The sequence below is a fragment of the Patella vulgata genome, chromosome 1 (assembly GCF_932274485.2).
Source record: "Patella vulgata chromosome 1, xgPatVulg1.2, whole genome shotgun sequence".
Lineage (NCBI taxonomy): Eukaryota > Metazoa > Mollusca > Gastropoda > Patellidae > Patella > Patella vulgata.
The window spans coordinates 61,235,447-61,255,785 of NC_065879.2; the positions used below are offsets into that span (position 1 = coordinate 61,235,447).

At 35.7% G+C, this 20,339-nt stretch overlaps 1 protein-coding gene across 1 annotated transcript in view; it reads left to right on the top strand.

The window, feature by feature from the left end:
* Window positions 1-2,420: 2,420 nt before the first annotated feature.
* The window catches only part of LOC126831130 (uncharacterized), a 37,682-nt gene continuing 19,763 nt past the window's right edge, over window positions 2,421-20,339 (top strand). The window contains exons 1-4 of the mRNA XM_050561792.2: window positions 2,421-2,575; window positions 11,148-11,204; window positions 12,180-13,154; window positions 16,638-16,830. Coding sequence (XP_050417749.1) covers window positions 11,166-11,204; window positions 12,180-13,154; window positions 16,638-16,830 — 1,207 coding nt within the window. The 5' untranslated portion in view covers window positions 2,421-2,575; window positions 11,148-11,165. The remainder of the gene's footprint in view (window positions 2,576-11,147; window positions 11,205-12,179; window positions 13,155-16,637; window positions 16,831-20,339) is intronic.

A 20,339-nucleotide genomic window follows, 5' to 3' on the forward strand; every position in this document is an offset into this window, starting at 1 on the left:
CTATCACTTAAATATTGTTTTCTTTCTATGAAAATTAATTGATAGAAATACTTTATAATCTTCCAAAAGTCCAACTGCTAAGCGAGGCCGATTGTATACTTCATGCATAGCGAGGCCGATTAGGCTCTATACGCGATATTGGATGATAAATTTCCGTGTTTCTGGGATATAATATAGTATAATGTCCTTAATATACGTATTTAACGTTCGAAGGAAATATGATTATTTTATCAAAATCAATTGAAAAAATATCCCCCAAATCTTTTAAACAAAAGAAAAAGACTGACTGCATTGCGATGCCGATTGGGGGTTCTATATGTAGTACAGTTTTACTATTTCTGAGATATATAAAATAAAAGTGAGAGAGAGAGTGGGTGGGTGGGGGGATATAACGATTTAGTGGAAGATCAAACATCTCATTTTTGCAACTACGATACAGCGAGCCTGTTTAGATTCTTTGTGAGATAGGGCGATGGGTTTGCCTACTAGATATAAGATAATATTCATCATTTATATTAACATTCAAGTATGGAAATTAATGGAGAAAATTTTTACAAGATATAAACATAAGAAACAGGTGCAGGGAGATCCAAACTCTCATTTTAACCACAACTAAAAGTAATATCAAGGCCGTATATCGAACTGTCAATCAAATTGACTGACATACGGCCTCGCTCAGCAGCGGTCTCGCTCAGCACGCTTTTTCATAGACTCTATCACACAGACATTTTTGTTAAAGGGAATTGCGCGTATTCAAATGTGACCTGGAAGACAGAGACTACAATAACTTCCTAGGCGAAAAGTCGACAGTACGACAGATCATAGGTCGCTAATAGCGCAGTGTGTTAATTTCCTAATTTCTACTTTTCGAGTTGCATTTTGGCTTGTATAGCGTGTTGGCGCCTTCTTACTGACATCAATAAATACAAAAATATGACTAAGTCGAAAGTCGACAAGACGGTATACAAGCCAAAATGCAAGTCGAAAAGTAGAAATTAAGAAAAAACGGGGGGCGCTATTATCGCGGTGTGTTATTTCTTAATTTCCTATTTTCGAGTTGATTTTGGCTTATATACCGTCTTGTCGCCTCACATTTTGTCGTAACTTCTACTTTTCGACTTTTCGACTTTCGTGTTCTGAAGAGGCGAAAAGTAGAAATTATGAATGGTAGTTATAGGCTTCCATATTTAAGACATATTAATGCAAAGTATATATGTAAAATAGCCCCCCCCCCCCAAAAAAAAAAAAAAAAAAAAAAAAATTATTACTATTACCGTAAACATACTAAAATATCGCACACTAGGCAAACTTAGCACGGAGAAAAGGGGTAGGTCCACGCTGCATCAAAACGCACCGAAACCAGCTTTGGTGGCAAAATGTTTTGTATTTCACAGAGTCAAGGGATGAATAAACTACTAGAATACAAAAATCCAGAAGCCTCCTATGCTGGATTTTTTAGATATATTAACGAAAACACACTAAAACGATTGGGGAATCGTGTTAGGGTAGGCTCACTGCGCACGCAATAACTTCTAAACTAGCTTTGGTGGCTCCAAGATCTTTATTTCACCAAATCGACAGATGCATAAGGTATGAACATGCCAAATTGCATTAACGTTCTTTGTTGGCGTATCGAGTTATACCACCGCAAAGTTTCTAGCACCCGGATTCGAGGCGGCGTTGGAGGGTTCAATAAACAAGGGGTACGCTCAAGCTGCATCAAAAAGCATCCAAACCAGCTTTGGTGGCAAAATGCTTTTTGTTTCACAGAATCAAGACGGTATACAAGCCAAAATGCAAGTCGAAAAGTAGAAATTAAGAAAAAACGGGGGGCGCTATTATCGCGGTGTGTTATTTCTTAATTTCCTATTTTCGAGTTGATTTTGGCTTGTACACCGTCTTGTCGCCTCACATTTTGTCGTAACTTCTACTTTTCGACTTTCGTGTTCTGAAGAGGCGAAAAGTAGAAATTATGAATGGTAGTTATAGGCTTCCATACTTAAATGTTATTTTCTAATAAAAAGGTAACAATTATTTTCGTGATAATTATGTAGGTTTCTATTGGCGCTAGGAAAATGTGTGCTAACTTCATTTTGAATCCGGGCGCTGGATGTGATATCTCAATTAGTGCTTTGCGTCAATGAAATTGAATCACAAAGTGATAGTAATTCATTATAAAAATGTATATAATTGCGCCATAATTCCAAAAGTAATTGTGTTTTTTTTAAAAAAAAATAATTCTGAAATAGATTACACAGTGAACTTAATAAATGATGAAATTAAACTTTCACTATAGCATTTTTACTGTAACGTGACAAAACGAGAATATTCGTTTCATCTGATCTCCAGGACTAAATAATATGCACCGGAGGTGAAGGTCATTGTACGGGAAGTGATTTATTTTTTTGTCTTTCCCCCATAGATATCCTATAAAGACTATCTATGCTTTCCCCTTTTGTGAAATCGGAAGTCGGTGGCTCTAAGATTATCATTGAGAGAAAAATAACGACATGATAATGTTTGCTTTTTTGGCAGATTTTTTCCTGGTGTCTACTTAGATCTACCCAGGTTTTGTGTACGTTTAAATTTAATATACCGGTAATAAATATTTTATAAAATTTTAAATTAAAAAAAGGGGAAAGAACATACAATTTATTTACCAATGGTTAGTGGTAATACACTAGTACTGTTACTACTAGTACTACTGTCTGAACCGTCGTAAATTTTAAACAGATTTCTTCGATTATGAACAAACTTCATTTACTTCCCTATGTGTTTGAAATCACCTCCTGTTAGGGTGACCCACGCACCTACAGAAATACAGTCAACCGCTGATAGTTCGAGACTACCACTGAAGCGTGCACATTCGCCGTGTCGAGGCCAACTTTCTGACAGTATGATACTATAAATAGCCATGGCACGTGCAATTCTCTACAAATCTATCAACTATTACAACCGTAAAAAAATTATTGTTGACGATTTTGAATAGCAGTAAAATTAAGCTTCTTGGTTATTACAGCAGATTTAGAAATTACGTTCGTTTCAATTTTTAAATCGCTTTATCATTAACTGTACCGTTAAGAGCGGCATCTTTTGGTTTAGTACAAATAATATCTCAGAAACACTCGGGTTAGACAGGAACATGATACTAGCAGTAGTTTCATTTTACTTTTACAAGCTTCTTAAAACAATTGTTGAGCTAGCTAACGTGCTCATTTCTAAATTCAATTTCTTGTTCTAGCTTTCTGTTATGTTTCGTAAAAAAGTAGTCTGGATTATTCCGACCTGTCAATCAGCCCTAGAATGGTCGATAGACTGGTTAAGCGAGACTAATTTCAAAACAAGGGCACGTAACCTATCTTTTACGCAAAAGTGTCTGGATGTTATGGACGACACATGGAACCAGTTTTCAGTCTATTATTTATAGATGATTAATGGTCATAGCTTATTAAGTACAACATGATCGTTTATTTAGTGACTATAATTGTGTGAAACTGATTTGAGGCTTGGCATATATATAAATATTGTGGCGAAATTGTCGAGATATATGGAGATATTTATTTATGGTGGGTCACCCTACTCCTGTAAAAAATAAAATCCATTGTACAACTAAATATTCCAAGAATAAGAAATAAAAACTTCATCTATGGACATGGAGAAATACAAAAATGGAAGCTAATTACGTCACTTATCGGGATAGATCATTTCGTACAAGGGGTGGCAGCCAGGCTTCTCTTTCTTAATAATAATGGTGTCTGGCTCTTTTACGACAATTCAAATTTTGTGTATGAATAAGCTATTGTTCTCTGACCCAGTAATGAGTATCATCTGGGGTTTAGGGACCTGCTTATAGTCCAACCTTCGACAATGGGTTGTATGTTCAACCTAGTTGAGGGTGTAAGATTGAACATACAATAATTCAACAACTCACTTCTACTTGGTATAATTTGGGAATGTGGTCATAACGGCCCTATGCCATAACGGCCAAAAACAGGTTTGGTCAAAACGGCCCTACTTTAGTCATAACGGCCAAACAGTTTGGTTATAACGGCCAAATAGTTTGGTCATAATGGCCAAAAAATTAAGTCGTAACGGCCAAACATTTTTAATTTAATGAAAAACAATATATTTAAACAAAACATCGACGTGGTGCTACAGTTATACAAACCATGTGTCCTGGAGACATAACAACCCAAGCCAACCCGGAAAAGTACATGCTGTAAAGTGTAATTGTAATTCAAAGGAAAGAGGTGAGTACCGGTACTAATTAATTAACTGACTTGATAATCCCTAATTAGGTACTTCAAACCCTCTGAGCTGATTAGGTGATATATGAGTAAACATTAATCATTTATTTTTTATCAACTAAAAAAGGTAAAAGAAATGGCCATCTCCAATCCATTTAGAGAAAATCCAGAGAACCTAATCAGAGCAACTAACCGAATAAGAGAAAAAACATGTACTGTGTTAGAAAATTTCTAAGTTATTTATTGTGTTGAAAGTTATAATTACAAATTAACAATTGTTACAATATTACAAAATTTGTAATATTACTATATTTTAGGTTAAGCTATATTTACAAATTTATTTTATAGGTAAATGAAGATGCAATACCTGATGATTTTTTACATGCCGATATAAAAGTTGAAGGAGAAAGAAATTTGATGTTTTCAAACACAAGACAGTTGGCTTGCTAAATCCGGGATAAGGTTTATGGATGGGACTTTCAAAATCGTGAAAAAGACCTTTTTTATCAACACTGTAAATTATGTATTTAGTTTGTGTCGAGTGGACGTTAAACCCCATTTCTCTCTCTCTCTCCCAACCTCATTCTGGTAGGCCTAAGGCCTATGTTAAAGGAGCTAAGTCTCTTAACTCAATATTTTCCATAATATTTGAATTTACACGAATTAGAATTCAATATTGATCAATTTAAATCGATATTGATGTTGTTATTTTGCCATAACTATAGGATCCTAATATCCAATATTTAAGACACAATTAACATTTTATAATCAGTACACGAGTTGTGTACCCTATGGTTTCAGATGTCGTTTTGTAATGAACAAATAAAAACATACCCTACAACACAATGTGGAAGTAGTTAGTAAATGCTGATTCACAAACGCTTAGAATGCATTAAGCAGGCATAAACGATTACCGTTCATTTGAACTGTCCACATATTTCACCAAACATAATTGATTAGAGATTACAATTTTTTTGGGGGGTTTGTTTTGATTTTGAAGGTAAATTACTTTACATACATTCATATTGCCGTAATACATGTATGTGCTTTTAGACAATTTTTGTTTATTTCAAGGTTCCAAAGAAATAAAACCATATGCCTTGTAGGCAAAAAAAACTGTACCGTGATTCACAAATGCATATAATTACTATCTCTATTCGGTGCAGCCCTACTCTGATCTTTTTTTGCATGCCGGGGTCATGGTGGCCAAGTGGGTAAGAAGCTGGCTCGCTAGCCTGGAGGTCGGGTGTTCGATCCCTGCACTGGCCGAGAAAGTTCATCCAGATTTTCCGGCGTGGTTCCCCCTTGTCAGTGATGCAGGATGGAGGGCCTGACAAGGACAGCTGTCTAGTCATTCTGAGGGGACGGAAAAATGAGGTCCCGTGTACACATTGGCATGCATGTTAAAGATCCCTCGACAGTTGGAATTCGATATAAGAGTATGCTGTAGTGCTGCTGTTCGGCCAAAGTTTCCCTCATAGTACACTGTATGTCGTATGCCCGTCTTCATTAGCCTAGTTCGGAGCAAAACAGTAGGACCTTAAACCCCATTTCATTCATTCATTCATTCTTTCATTGTTTTGCATGCCAGACATAAAGGATTACTCTTCTAAATTCTGCTGCTATTCGATCATTTGTCACTTGTTATGCCCTATTAGAATCTGCCTTGACAATATAGAATGACACCTTATGCTTATATATATATATACATGCTATTATCATATAGTAAAGTATGAACACTAATATTGTGAATGCATAAATACGCTTCAAAAAAAGTAGGGGATATTCAGAAACAATACAAAACTGCGGAAATGCACTGCTGTTTTTATTAAAGGTAACCAGTGTATGTTAATAACAGGTCAACTGCCTACACATGAACATAAACAGTTCATATGGGCGACTTATCTGACGGCCCCATTTCACTCGCAAAGAGATACACCGTTAAAAGTGAAAACGGACGTTTTTGATTTTTGTCTTAATAATGAGTAATTGCTCCACCAAGCCTCAGACATTCAGCAATTCGTCACGGCATGTTCCTAATTAACCGTCCAATCACGATTTGGGGCAATCTGACCCACTCCTCTTGCAGTGCCACGGCCAATTCTTGCAGTGTTATCGGTTGATGTTGACGTCGACGAACACGTCTCCCGATCAAATTAAACGTAACACACTAAAGCTAAGATACGCTAAACAGTAGATCTTATGCAAGAACCGATAGGAAAGCAAACATGGATAGATAAACCAGCATGCGTCAGTTTTCATCAATCCTTCCTTGAAGTGTCAAATTTGACAATGAACCCCTCCCACGTGTATGGCGTTATTGCATGTCGCATGTGCAGCTCAGTGGATCTGTTGGGGCGATAAGTTCTTCATCTGTGAACATACTCTCAAAGCATGTCAAGTGTCCATGACTATATATCATAGTAGCTGCACAGTCCTATAAATGCTCTGACTTCACTGACGTTCTTTGGTCAAGGAAATCTCTGTACTGCTTCGGTCTTTGTTTTGTCCACAGCAATACCAGTGTTTGAGATGATGTGACCTAAATGTAAAACCTTTTGAGCCCGCAAAGTGACACTTGGAAGGTTTTAACTTAAGGTTTGCATCTCAAATTCTGCTAAAAATTATAGTTAGATGGTTCAAATGTTCTTCGAATGACCTGGACCAAACTATAATATCATCTACGTAAACTAGTGCTATCTTCCATGTCAGATCTCTCAGGACTTCTGTTAAGGTACGTTGAAAAGCCCTGGGTGAATTTGACAAGCCAAAGGGTAGCTGATTGAACTCAAAATCACCTCTGTGACATGTGGATGCTGTTTTGTGCTTTGTGGCAGAGTCCAAGTTTACTTGCCAATACCCAGAAAACATATCTAAAGTTGAAAAAATGTTAGCATGGGCCTCTCCAATGCCGTCGAACACATCTTCCATTCTGGGCAAGGGGAAATGGGTTGGTTTGGTAACTGTGTTTAAGGCTCTGTAATCAACGACAAACTGGAGATCACCTGATTTCTTTTTGATAAAGGCCACTGGCAACAACCATTCAGATGTAGAAGGTTGAATAACTTGATTTATTAATATTTCATAAATTATTTTCAACATTTCGTCTTTCACCTTTGGTGTTGCTCGATAAAACCTTTGTTTTATTGGTTTGACATCTCCTGTGTCAATGATATGATAGGAATCTTTTACATTGCATGAGTCTAATTCTGACATATCTTTTGCAAAGACATCCCTATTCTGACCAATTAGGATCACTTAAAGGACAATATTGGTGCCAGTCATTATCACATATGTGATAGAGCTGGTTAAACACATTCCAAATATACTTTTAACACAGAGATCATTGCTACAATAGCTGAGTAATACAGGTTTCCCGAACCGGAAGTGACGAACGCCAAAGGAAAACACGAGTCACCGCTTTATATAACTGACTGAAGCGACGATTGATAACAGATACACGGCCGAATTTCTGCTCACTAATAATTCCTTCGAAGACCAAAAGTTGTTATATGGGACTGTAAAAGGATATCTGACAATTCAATAATGGCATTAGATAAGAGAACACTAGAAAAATAGAAATAGTCCGTACATTCCCTTGGTTATATTCATTCTATACCTTATAAAAACATGGTAATGCACAGACTTTTTCTGTTTTTCTTTCGTGTTCTCTTATCTAGTGGCAGTCAATTCTTTTTATGAATTGTCAGATATCCTCACACAACAACTTTTGGTCTTCGATGGAATTATTAGTGAGCAGAAATTCGGCCGTGTATCTGTTATCAATCGTCGCTTCAGTCAGTTATATAGAGCGGTGACTCGTGTTTTCCTTTGACGTTCGTCATTTCCGATTCGGGAAACCTGTATTACTCAGCCATCGTAGCAATGATCTCTGTGTTAAAGGTATAATTTGAATGTTTTTAACCAGCTCTAACACATATGTGATAATGACTGGCATCAATATTGTCCTTTAAATCCACACCCAGAGATTTAGCTTCTTCAAAGAATTTTTTATTTTTATCAGCAGCTTCCAATGACGCTTGCATAACATTGACATGTGGATGTTCATCAGTTAACTCATCTAGGATTTCATCTTCACACGCCCATGACAGCATACCCAGCACTTGTTTACTGTTTAGGCTCACATCATCCTTGGTAGGGTTTAGCAGTCTGTATGAAGCTAAACCATTAGTGACATTTACTAAACATCTAGCACCCAGTACATAACATTGACATTTATTTATAAGTGTTTTATTTGCATCAATGACTTACGTTATTTTTGGATTTCTAAGTTGTCCTTTAATTTGATCAAATACCTTGTAACTGATGATTATTTTTCTCCAAGTGGTACAACTGTCATTCCATTCTGAAGACTGAGTGTCTTTAAATCAAAATCTGTCAATGCCTTTTGTGTTTGTAAGAAATCGACACCTAATATTAAGGAGTGAACATTGCTATCTAAAATTAGGAAATCTTGGTGCAGTGTTAGTCACCCTATTTGTATTGGTAATGACACAATACCATGTACCTTTGTTAGTGAACCTCCAACACCTCTAACATGTCCCGGGACGTTTCAGTTTGTTGTTGTTTATGTATGTCTTTCAGTCCACTATTGTTGTATTGATCTTTAGATATTATAGACACACTGGCACCTTAGTCAACTAACACCCTTATACATATTTTCCCTAAGTCTACTCCCTAATATTGGGTAAATGGCTATCTTAAATACTACCTGGTCATATTTTTACAAACATAAATACGTCTGTAGTCTGTTCTTTTGTTTCTATTTTGTATTAATTATTTGATTAGAGAGTTGGTTGGGATTATTTCTTTTGAACACAGGTGCAGAACAAAAAGAACAACATTCGTTTTACAGTCCTTGAGAAGCAGTGAGCTTTTTTCGTATTTTTGTGGTAATCATAAAACTTTTAAAATGGACTAATAACCACAGAGCATTGAGATTAGACCCTGTTATGAAATATGATCAATTAAAATTATGAAATAAAGTGTGTTTATTTATAAATGTTAGCCACAGAGTTGCATATAACTGGCAGGGATGTAGGGCCTATATATAATATACAGGGTATTTACAATTATGGGATGATGATGATGTGAAAAGCAATATTATATTTATGAGTATCTGTGTAATCGGTGATATATTGTGAATAAAATTTAATAGACTGACAATCATTTGTTTTGCCCAAACTCAAATGATCGAAAAAGGTCACACGTTGTTTTGATTGCAACACATGTGATTGTCAAAATTTGTCAACCTTTACCCCCTTCAACATCTTACGATGGTTTAGCTCATCACGTGACATGTGCAATGTTGTGATGTACACTGTCGAATATACAGGCAAAATTATTTAATTTTCAAGAGAAAAATTTTTCATTGGAATATTTAATTGTGCAATGGATTTTATTTAATGGGCGGTGATTTCAAACACATGGACAAGTTTTATTGTAAAAAACCCCAACAAAATAATTCAGTTATACATGCAAAAACAAAATTAAATTAATTTGAGAGAAACTTGCAAAAAATGTAGCCTATGGCAAATGTAACGGTCAGTGTTTCGTCATTACAGCTATTGACCCCAAAAATGAAAAGAATATGCAAAATAATGGCACAGTACTACCAAAAAATAATCTTTCTGAAATTTGTATGAGTTTTTTTGAAACTGATTCAAACAGGGCTGGCAATCGATACTGGTTTCAAGTATCTTTAATCGTTGACTAACTGCCTATCAATAATCGATAATATCGGTGAACTGTTTTTACTTACAATTGCTTTGTAAACATTCATAATTTGTATATGAATTATATGTGATTTTATGCTGTAATATGTGTTTAATGACTTTCTGTTTAATTACAGTTACCTAGCTACATGTAGGCGCAAGCGTGCCTTGCAAAGAATACTGTGATACGTATTATCTTTCATGGATTTCTTCTGACAAGTGGCTACCTATAATTGCACAATTATCAATATTTTAAATCTGTATCGATTATCAATCTTCAAAATGCTTTACCGATGATTATCAGCAGTATTGATATTTTCTGCCAGCCCTAGATTCAAAGGAAGTGAAATACATTGGAGGCTGCCAATTATTTTCAAAAATAATTTCTGAACATATCACAGTTACAATGTAAATAAACAAGAAACAATTCCAGTGTGATTAAGATTGAAAAACTTATTTTATAATTGACTGGTAAGATGTTAAAGAGAAGACCGTCAATTCCCTTAAAAGGTTATGAATAAAATAGTCCTTTTTTAAACAAATAAGTGAACTTTGACTAATTGAAAGTTGTGCTAGCGTTTGTTTGTTCTGACATGCCATTTCTTAAAAATGGTGCTGCACGTGCAGATGACAAGAGTTAGTGTGGTAGCAATTGTAACCTTGGTATCAAGAAAATGGGTATTTATAGAGGAGACACCATAGGATAGGAGATACATGTAAGCAGACATTGTCAGAAGGCCTAAGGCCAATATAAACTGTAGGGTACCATCAGACAGCTATTCCTGCAAGTCCTTTAAGCCTATATGTATGATGTTGTTATTATTCTATATGATGGAACATAATGAAGGACTTGAGAAATTTCTAGGTATCTCATGGTACAGTAGTAATTTGATTGTTTTTGTCTATTCTGCATAGACTGAACAGAGAGAGTAGAAACCCTATCTGGTTACAGAACATTCAATAATGACAGACATGTCAAACACGTCAAATGTATATGTACAGCCCTACCATAGTAGAATAAAGTGAGAACTTAATATTGGAATGTAAATATTAATAATATTCAGACTGATGGAGGAACTAAGTATTAGAACAATCCTTCTGATCTCTTACATCTCAAGTTTCGAAAACACAGGGACACAAATTTAATTATCATTTTCTATTTTAGGAAGATATACTTCTCAAGATGGCGGTGCAGGATCAAGTTGAGAAAAAATTTAGAAGGGTGATTAATTTTTGTTACATTCTTTCACCATTCAATCATTATAGTTATATTTGCAGTTTTAATGAAAAGTGGGTTAGGACATTGGATTTTGAAGCATGGTTCTCACTTCTTACAGGTGGTACCTATGGGACCGACACATTCCAGTTGTATATATTGGACGGATAACGGTTCTGGATGCAAATTATGCAAATTGGCAGTTGCAAGTTAAAGAAACGAAATTAAATGGGTTTTAACACCCTATAGTTCTGCTCTGACTGGGCTAATGAAAACGACGATTTACAGAAGAGTAAGCAGAAACCAGGGAAACATTCCTCCCCAAACTTTGCACACTTAAAGCATACAAATGAAAATAACCATGTTAGTCTCAAAATGACCTAAATACCACGTTGGTGTGACATTGAAACTTTTCCATTCCTAATAAGAAGTCATATGACACATGCCTGAATGCATAATATTAATATAGAATTTAATTCTGAAAGATAGTGGCGTGTTTCTGTTTATCAACACCACCCGGTTTGTGTAATTTCACCGATTTGCTTTATCTTGTGGGAAATTTAACTAGGGCAGCACAATTTACCCAAATCCACCATTATTTCATATGACAATGATTTATATCGATATTTGATAATATACCGTTCTTTAGCCAAATTGTCATTTTTAATTTACCGGTAAAATCGTGACGTTTTTGTGTCATTATTGGTTGAAATAATGGTGGATTTGGGTAAATCGTTCTAATGATTTAACTATATTGATTCCCCATCCACCATGATAAAACTTTTCTCAAAGACAGCAAGAAAAAGTTACCTTTATAGCCAGTGGCATTGCAGAAACTATTATAACAGGTTGCTGTGGCTCAAAAATATTATTGTAGATGCACATACTAGAAAAAGTTATGGCATCTTAAATGTGCACTTATGTAAACGTAGTATAAAGTCATGATGAATGGTAATGATATTATTTTGTGTATTTTTTTAGTTTATAGATTTTTGTAAAAGTAACCTGGGCACAGATGAGGTGAAGATAATACAGTTAATCAACATCAGATACAAGGAATGCTCCCCACATTTTAAATATTCCACAGAAATGCTGAAAATCATAAAATCAACGAAAACCAACATGACATCAGAACCCAAGCGGAACATGATCCATCTCAAGGACTTCTTACAAGAATTGAAGGCATACACAAAAAAACGCAAGTCTAAAGAGAGTGGGTTGGACCGGGTTGCTAAGTTACGTAAAATGGATGATATGGCATGTACGTCTGAAGCTTCTAGCACCGAGAGTGTAATGTCTGACATGGAAATAAGCCTAGATGTCAATAATTATAGGCCGGACCAAAAACTTAATTCAATGATAAAAAATAATTCCACCAGTAGTAGTGACATCATCACTTGTGATGAAAAGTCATCCAATCAGAACACTTGTATTAATTTAAGTGAGAATGATAATACAAATGATTCCATTCCTCAAACAATCAAGAATGAAAGTTCTGTTAAATCAGTTACCTCTCTCTATAACTTGTCTTCAAATGTTCACCTTTTGTCCTCTACCTCTATAATAGAAACAGAAAAAACTGATGAAGATCTTATTATTCGAGAAGATGAAAAAATTGAAATATCAGGGGATGCAAATGATTCTTGTGTGATACTTGATGTTTCATCACCAACAGAAAAATCCCAGCAAAAGAAAAAATCATTCTTGTCATTCTTAAACTTAAAACCGACACCGTCTAAAGACAGAAAGTTAGGATCTACTGATAAGGATATTATTATTTGTGACACTGAAGACCAGTATCAAATAGACAAAGATCTTAAATTACCAGGTCAACCGCTAATGGACAGACCGTGTGCTTCAACAAGTAAACCACAGTCGAAGGTTAAAGATGAAGCAGAAGTTAAGAAGAAAGCTCCATCTGAGAAACATATAAAAAGATTAGAATCTTTACTTGAGGTTCAGGATTTTTATTTTATTTATACGCCCACATTTTCATGTGGACGTATATTGTCATCGCCCCTGTCCGTCCGTCCACAATTGTTTGTGGACACTCTACAGGTCACAATTCTTATCCGATTTTGACGCAGATCGGATTGTATCTTCCTGAATTATGGCCCCTGATTGTAAGAAAAATCACGTTTTTAGCTTGTGGACCCTATAGAGGTCATAATTTTTATCAGATTTAAAAAACGTTTTAGTTTATCACCGTTACACCCTAAGGATGGTTGAGTTCGAATTTCGTGAAAATCGGCCTAAAACTGACAAATAGCGTAAAAATATGGTATATCAAGGTTGTGGAGCCTCTAGAGCTCACAATTTTGATGAAACTTGAAATACATGTTTATATCCCAAAGATCTTGGCTTTTTTCGATACTTGCGCATATCGGATCGTAACTTCCTGAATTATGGCCCTTGACTGTGCGAAAATCCCGTTTTTAGCTTGTGGTCCCTCTAAAGGTCACAATTATTACCCGATTTAAAAAGACGTGGTGTAAATACGCGGTATATCAAGGTTGTAGACCCTCTAGAGGCCACATTTTTTTCCCGATTTTGATGCAATCTTAAATTTATGCTTATATCACAAAGTTCTTGGTTCCTTTCGATATTTGTGCATATCGGATCGTAACTTAGCTTGTGTTTTTAGCTTGTGGTCCCTCTAGACGTCACAATTATTATCTGATTTACAAAAGTGTTCAAATATATCACCGTTACACCGTAATATTGGATGAGTTCAAATTTCAGGAAAATCGGACCAAAACTGATGGACAAAATTGCCGCTGCTCTTATAAAGCAAATGGTGTAAATATGCGGTATATCAAGGTTGTAGACCCTCTAGAGGCCACATTTTTTTCCCGATTTTGATGCAACCTTAAATTTATGCTTATATCACAAAGTTCTTGGTTCCTTTCGATATTCGCACATATCGGATCGTAACTTCCTGAATTATGGCCGTTGATCGTATGAAAAATTGTGTTTTAAGCTTGAGTTTGAATTAGATCGTAACTTCCTGAATTATGTCCCTCTAGAGGTCACAATTATTATCTGATTTACAAAAATGTTCAAATATATCACTGTTACACTGTAATGTTGGATGAGTTCAAATTTCATGAAAATCGGACAAAAACTGCCAGACAAAATGGCCGCCCGTCTACGCGAATAGTGTAAACATCTGGTTTTTCAAGGTTGTGGACCCTCTAGAGGTCACAATTTTGAACTGATTTTGATGAAACTTGAAATGCATGTTTATAACCCAAAGATCTTGATTCCTGTCAATATTAGCACATATCTGATTGTACCTTCCTGAATTATGGCCCTTGATGTTAAGAAAAATTGCTTTTTGTTTAGGTTGTTCTCTATGCATCTCTTGAAAAATGTGGGCGTATCCTGCCTAGCAGCCGCTGGTTATCAGATTTTGATGAAACTTGAAATATTGGTTTATATCCCAAAGACCTCGGTTCCTTTCGATATTGGCATGTATGTGACTGTACATGTAACTTCATTGATTATAACCCCTGATTGTAGAAAAATCACATTTTTAGCTTGTGGTTTCTCTAGAGGTCACTATTTTTATCCAATTTTAAAAAATGTTTAAATATTTCATCATTACACCCTGATGATAGTTGAATTCGAAAAAGTATGTTCTACCAAGGTTGTGAACCGTCTAGAGGTCACAATTTTTATCAGATTTCTATTCTAATAAAAATATATGTTTATATCCCAAAGATCTTGGTTCCTTTCGATATTAGCGCACATTGACCGTAATTTCCAGGATTATAGCCCCAGAATGTATGAAAAATCGTGTTTTTGGTTATTGTTCCTCTAGAGGTCACAATTTTTATCTGATTTAACAAAATACGTTTAAATTTATCACTGTTACACAGTTGGCTTCGAATTTGATGAAAATTGAACAAACTGCCTGACAAAATGGCCACTCCCCGTACGCAAATAGGTTGTGGATACTATAGAGGTCACATGTTTTTATCCGATTTCAATGAAACTTTGTTTTATATAAGATCTGGGTTCATTTTGATACTTGTGTGTATTGGATCATGACTTCCTGGATTATGGCTCGACAGGCTAAAGTTAATATCCGATTGACTTTAAATTTATACATAGTGTTTAAGGTCATGAGACGAAGAATCCTATTGATTTTCAGAGATTTCCGATAATTACTGCCAGAGTTATGGCCCTTGATCACTTTGAAAAATCTTGTGGACGCTCTAGAGGCTAAAGTTGATATCCAATTGACTTTAAATTTATACACAGTGTTTAAGGCCATATAAGACGAAGAATCCTATTGATTTTCAACAATTTCCGATAATTACTGCCAGAGTTATGGCCCTTTGATCTCTTTGAAATATCTTGTGGACACTCTAGACACTAAAGTTAATATCAAATTGACTTTAAATTTACACACACTGTTTAAGGTCATCAGATGAAGAATCCTATTGATTTTCAACTATTTCTGATAATTTCTGCAGGCGATTGACTTTAAATTTATACACACAGTTTAAGTTCATAAGATGAAGAATCCTATTGATTTTCAACTATTTCGGATCATTTCTGCCAGAGTTATTGCCCTTGACCTCTTTGAAAAATCTTGTAGAAGCTCTAGAGGCTACAGTTAATATCTGATTAATATCTCATTACTGACAAAAGAAAAAATATGCGACAACCCTTTTTGACTGCCCAGAGGACCAGGACGACCTTCGGTTGCACGGATTTTCGTACTATACATGTAGTTCAACCTGTGGTCGTGACCAGCCATACCATACGATAGAGGATGGTCGGGATAGTTCAGACTGTAGTCGCAACGATAGTCTACATTCGAAGGTCGCCTTAGCTGCTGTGGGCGTATGTTTCGTTGCCTGGCAACCTACCTTTTATTTTGGCTTGTTCTATGTCCATCTCTTGCAAAATATTAAGACTGCTAATATAGCTTTCTATGGTTTTCTCATTGCATATAAAACATTCATTTGATTGTCTGAACTGAAGTATACGTGTTTGCAAAATCGAAATTTATTCAAATAACAGTAGCCTGATGTGTTTCTGATAGTTAGAATTCAATATAGGGTAAGCAGAAGCAGTTCTGTCAGTGTAAATTTCTCCTTGCAACAATAACAGATGCCTTAAATCAGAAAAAAAGCATATTATTGTGTTGTCAAGATGTTTAAAATTTATTCTTTTCCTTTCTTGTCTTCTCACTTGTCAGTGATGCAGGATGGAGGGCCTGACAGCTTCATTAGCCCAGTTCGGAGCAGAACAGTAGGAAGTTAAACCCAATTTCATTTCATTTTTGTAGTGCATGCCCAACCCCCAGGGGCAGAGTCATGCCTATTTTATTTTTGTGTGTCTGTGTGTCGCCTACAGGCCACAATTCTTGTTTACTTCATTTTACAGCAGAAATAGTCTTTTATTTATTGTAATTTTGATTTTCAGAGATTAAGGATTAAGATAGAAGAATTAAGAGACCAGGAATTAACGCTGGATGATCTGGATGATGAGACATCATCTTATATTTATGAGGATAAATTAGAGCGAAAGTATGTTGTTGTGTGGAATAAACTCTGTGAAATAAAAGGCAGAAATCGTACAACCGGTCGGCCAGCAGAAAGAGCTTTTAGTTATGCAGGTAAATTGAATTATGTCTTTTAGACTTCAGATTTCAGGCAATATTCAGTTTGATATTCATAGCTAATTTGTTACCAACAATTATAAATTATGTAAACAATTTGATCATTCCAGAACAGAAAATCAAATTCAAATTACCGGTAGATTTTTATTTCAATTGGACATGATTACGTTGTTGATCTGCACTACATAAGATCTAACTACTTCTAAATAGCAATTTTTCATTGACGGAATGAGGGTTCAAGTCGTAAGAAATGTTGCAAGGCCTTATGGTAGTGGAAAATTAAATAACAGAAAAATAAAAGAGAAACAAAAGTGTGGACTAACTTTAATTGGACAGGTGTATTGACACTGTACGCCATCCTCAAATGACATTCCTTATTAAATGACTGCACGACCGAGACACAGCATGTGAGTTATCAGCAAAAGCTCATATTGGCCTGTAAATAGCCAGTGCACATGATATTCCATATAAGCTTACATTTATCAAATAATAAAGACCTTTACAAATTTGATGTTAACAAGCATGAATAACAGTAATATTTTGGTTGTCAGTTGTGACAAATAAATATGTGATCCTGATAAGCTCAAATTTTTCAAAAACGTCACCTACAATAACCTTTCAACTAGTGCCTGCTTAGCAAAACCCAAACCCCTAACTGTCCTTGCATTCAAGAGTAAAGTCTCCTACCAAATCAAATGCAACTAATGTAACAACCAGAAGCAGATTTAACCATTACAAAAAGTAATAGCACCAAAGAGAATATACTGAGACCAACAACTCGTCTGTATCTGAACATGTTAAAGTTGCACTCCCGCCACAGGGTCCAATGTTCAAATGTTAAAGTGTTAAAGCACTGTCCAGGAATGTCATTTGATTACAACTAATCCCACTAAACACTTTGGGACTAACTGATGATTCCTGTCCCACATTATGACTGGTTAACAGTTGGGTTAACAACCAATCCATTATAGTATAACAAATCAATCTGAATTAACCAGAGCTCTAAATATGTGAACTTTGCGGTGTATAATGACAATCGTGACTATATTACATCACAATCTGCTAAATTCATTATGATTGATTAATAAGAGAATAGCAGAATATTCCAGAAAACTAATTTTGTGACAAACAAATGATGTATGTATCAGTTCTTTCAACAAACTGACCAGAATCCAACGATGACTTCCAAAAATGGAAGAGGAGAGAGATTTGATTGCAGGTTGAAAATAGACATACTCCGTCAAAACCCCAACTTTCAGCTCCAAGTGTAACAATAGCTAGAGAGGGATATATTTTGCAACTAACCATGGGGAGAAATGATCTCTGAAGGGAGATAAAAAATTACAATATGTTCTCTGTTCGGAGACATTAAAATTGTCACATCAGATGTTTAGATTTATTGAAAGATGCGCATAGATCTTTACCTAATTGAAAGATGCACATATAGGCTAGCGGTTTAAGTCTATATTTTTTCCGATACCCCTATCTATGGTAGAACAAAGGCAATCTGGTTAAAACACAGATCCTATTTCGTTTCGTTTTTATAGTTCAAAATTTCGTTTTACTTGTCTTTACTACACTTGGATCTGGAAGACTTGTTATTTAACTCGTGTTCTACTTGAAATGAGGGTCAGCCAATCAAATGGTCTGTCGAATCGAGTGTTTGACCTTTTTTGCCCGGAACTGTGGGTAATCCACTAGTAACATCAATGCTGATTGGTTAATCAAATGTCTGACGTCATAGGTCAAAATATGAATTTTTTATTTACAAAACTGGTATTACGTTATCACTAATAGTGTTACATTAACACTATGCAAAGATTTTGTTCCACTTGGTCTTGGAGGTTTTTGTGCTTATTAACCAACATAATATCCAATAGGAAGGTGTTAAGTCGTACTGAAATTTTTGATACCAGCTAATATGTTCCAGTTGCATACTATCTCCTAGATAACAAACCTCATCTCTCAACCCTCCGTGTTTCGAGATAAGAAAAGGTGCTATATAGTTCCATGTTACGTGTAGCAAAACCCAACGCAAATCACATCAGGCCTCAGTAAGCAAAATTGACAATATTTTTCATCAAAACAACGATTGATTATTGTTATTTATAATATTTCTAGCTGCCACATCCAACTACAATTAAGCATATAATCCTACCTGAAATTATCGTATTTAAAATTGAGGTGTTAAGCCGTTACTAGGAACGCCACTTTGAAACGGGATATGTATGACGGTGTATGTCGGATAAAAACAACGCTTCATTAATTTAAGGGGATCACGTGGCTAAGTGGGTAAGATGCTGGCTCGCTAACCTGGAGGTTGGGTGTTCGATCCCTGCATTGGCCGAGAAAGTTCATTCCATTTTTTTGGCGTGGTTTCCCCTTGTCAGTGATGCAGGATGGAGGGCCCGACAAGGACAGCTGTCTAGTCGTTCGGATGGGACGAAAAACCAAGGTCCCGTGTACACATTGGCGTGCACATTGCCAGTTGGAATTCGATATAAGAGTAGGCCGTATCGCCACTGCCCAGGCAAAATTTCCCTCATAGCACACTGTATGGCGTATGCCCATCTTCATTAGCCCAGGTTAGGAGCAGAACAGTAGGACGTTAAACCCCATTTCATTTCATTTTTTTCATTAATTTAAAAGCGAATATTTTGAGTTTGGTGATAGTTGTGCCACTACATTGGCCTCTGTCTGTTTAATTAGTCATAATAGTATAAAATTATCTTATTTTTAAAATGTTACATGCATTAATAAAGAAATTGAGTTTGCCACTTGGAACTAAAGGCACCCAATCGTAGCTAAAAACAAGCACATCAGTATATCTCAACATTTTTAGCTACGTTCTCGTAGCTAACTATCTCAAAATGCATGCTCTTGTTCATATGACGAAGTCAAACACTTCCTATTGCCACTATCATGCAAACAATTAAATATAGAATACCTGGCACATTATGTTCGTGTTCCATGGCTGCCGTTCTTTATCAACAGAATGGTCTGGTCGCCTCTAAAAGTAATATACCAAGATGTTTGAGCAAACCAGAGGGAATTAATATGTATCATGATTTGGAGAGATATGAAAACCAGCTTGAATGCCCATAAACGCCTATTATTTCAGAAACTATGAGAAAGCGGACACAAGAATTTTACTGCATACAATTGACACTGTGGATAACCATTCTCGTGTAATAATTCGAAGCGATGATACAGATGTTATTGTTCTGTCGGCTTACTGCTGTTACCACCAACTATATCAACATTGATACCTGGCGGCTGGCGATGAAGGAAAATCAACTGTTCATGAAATTTTAACAAGCCTTGGAGAAATAGTCAGCCTATGTTTACCTGTAGTACGTGCGTTATCTGGTTGTGACAACACAAGTTCTTGGAAAACGGATTTTTTTTTTACAAAAATATGTTAATAGCTTAGCCCCACTTTCGGTGAGAGCTTTGAATTAACTTTAACACGCTAGACTGGTTGGTCCGTCTGCAATTTGTTTATG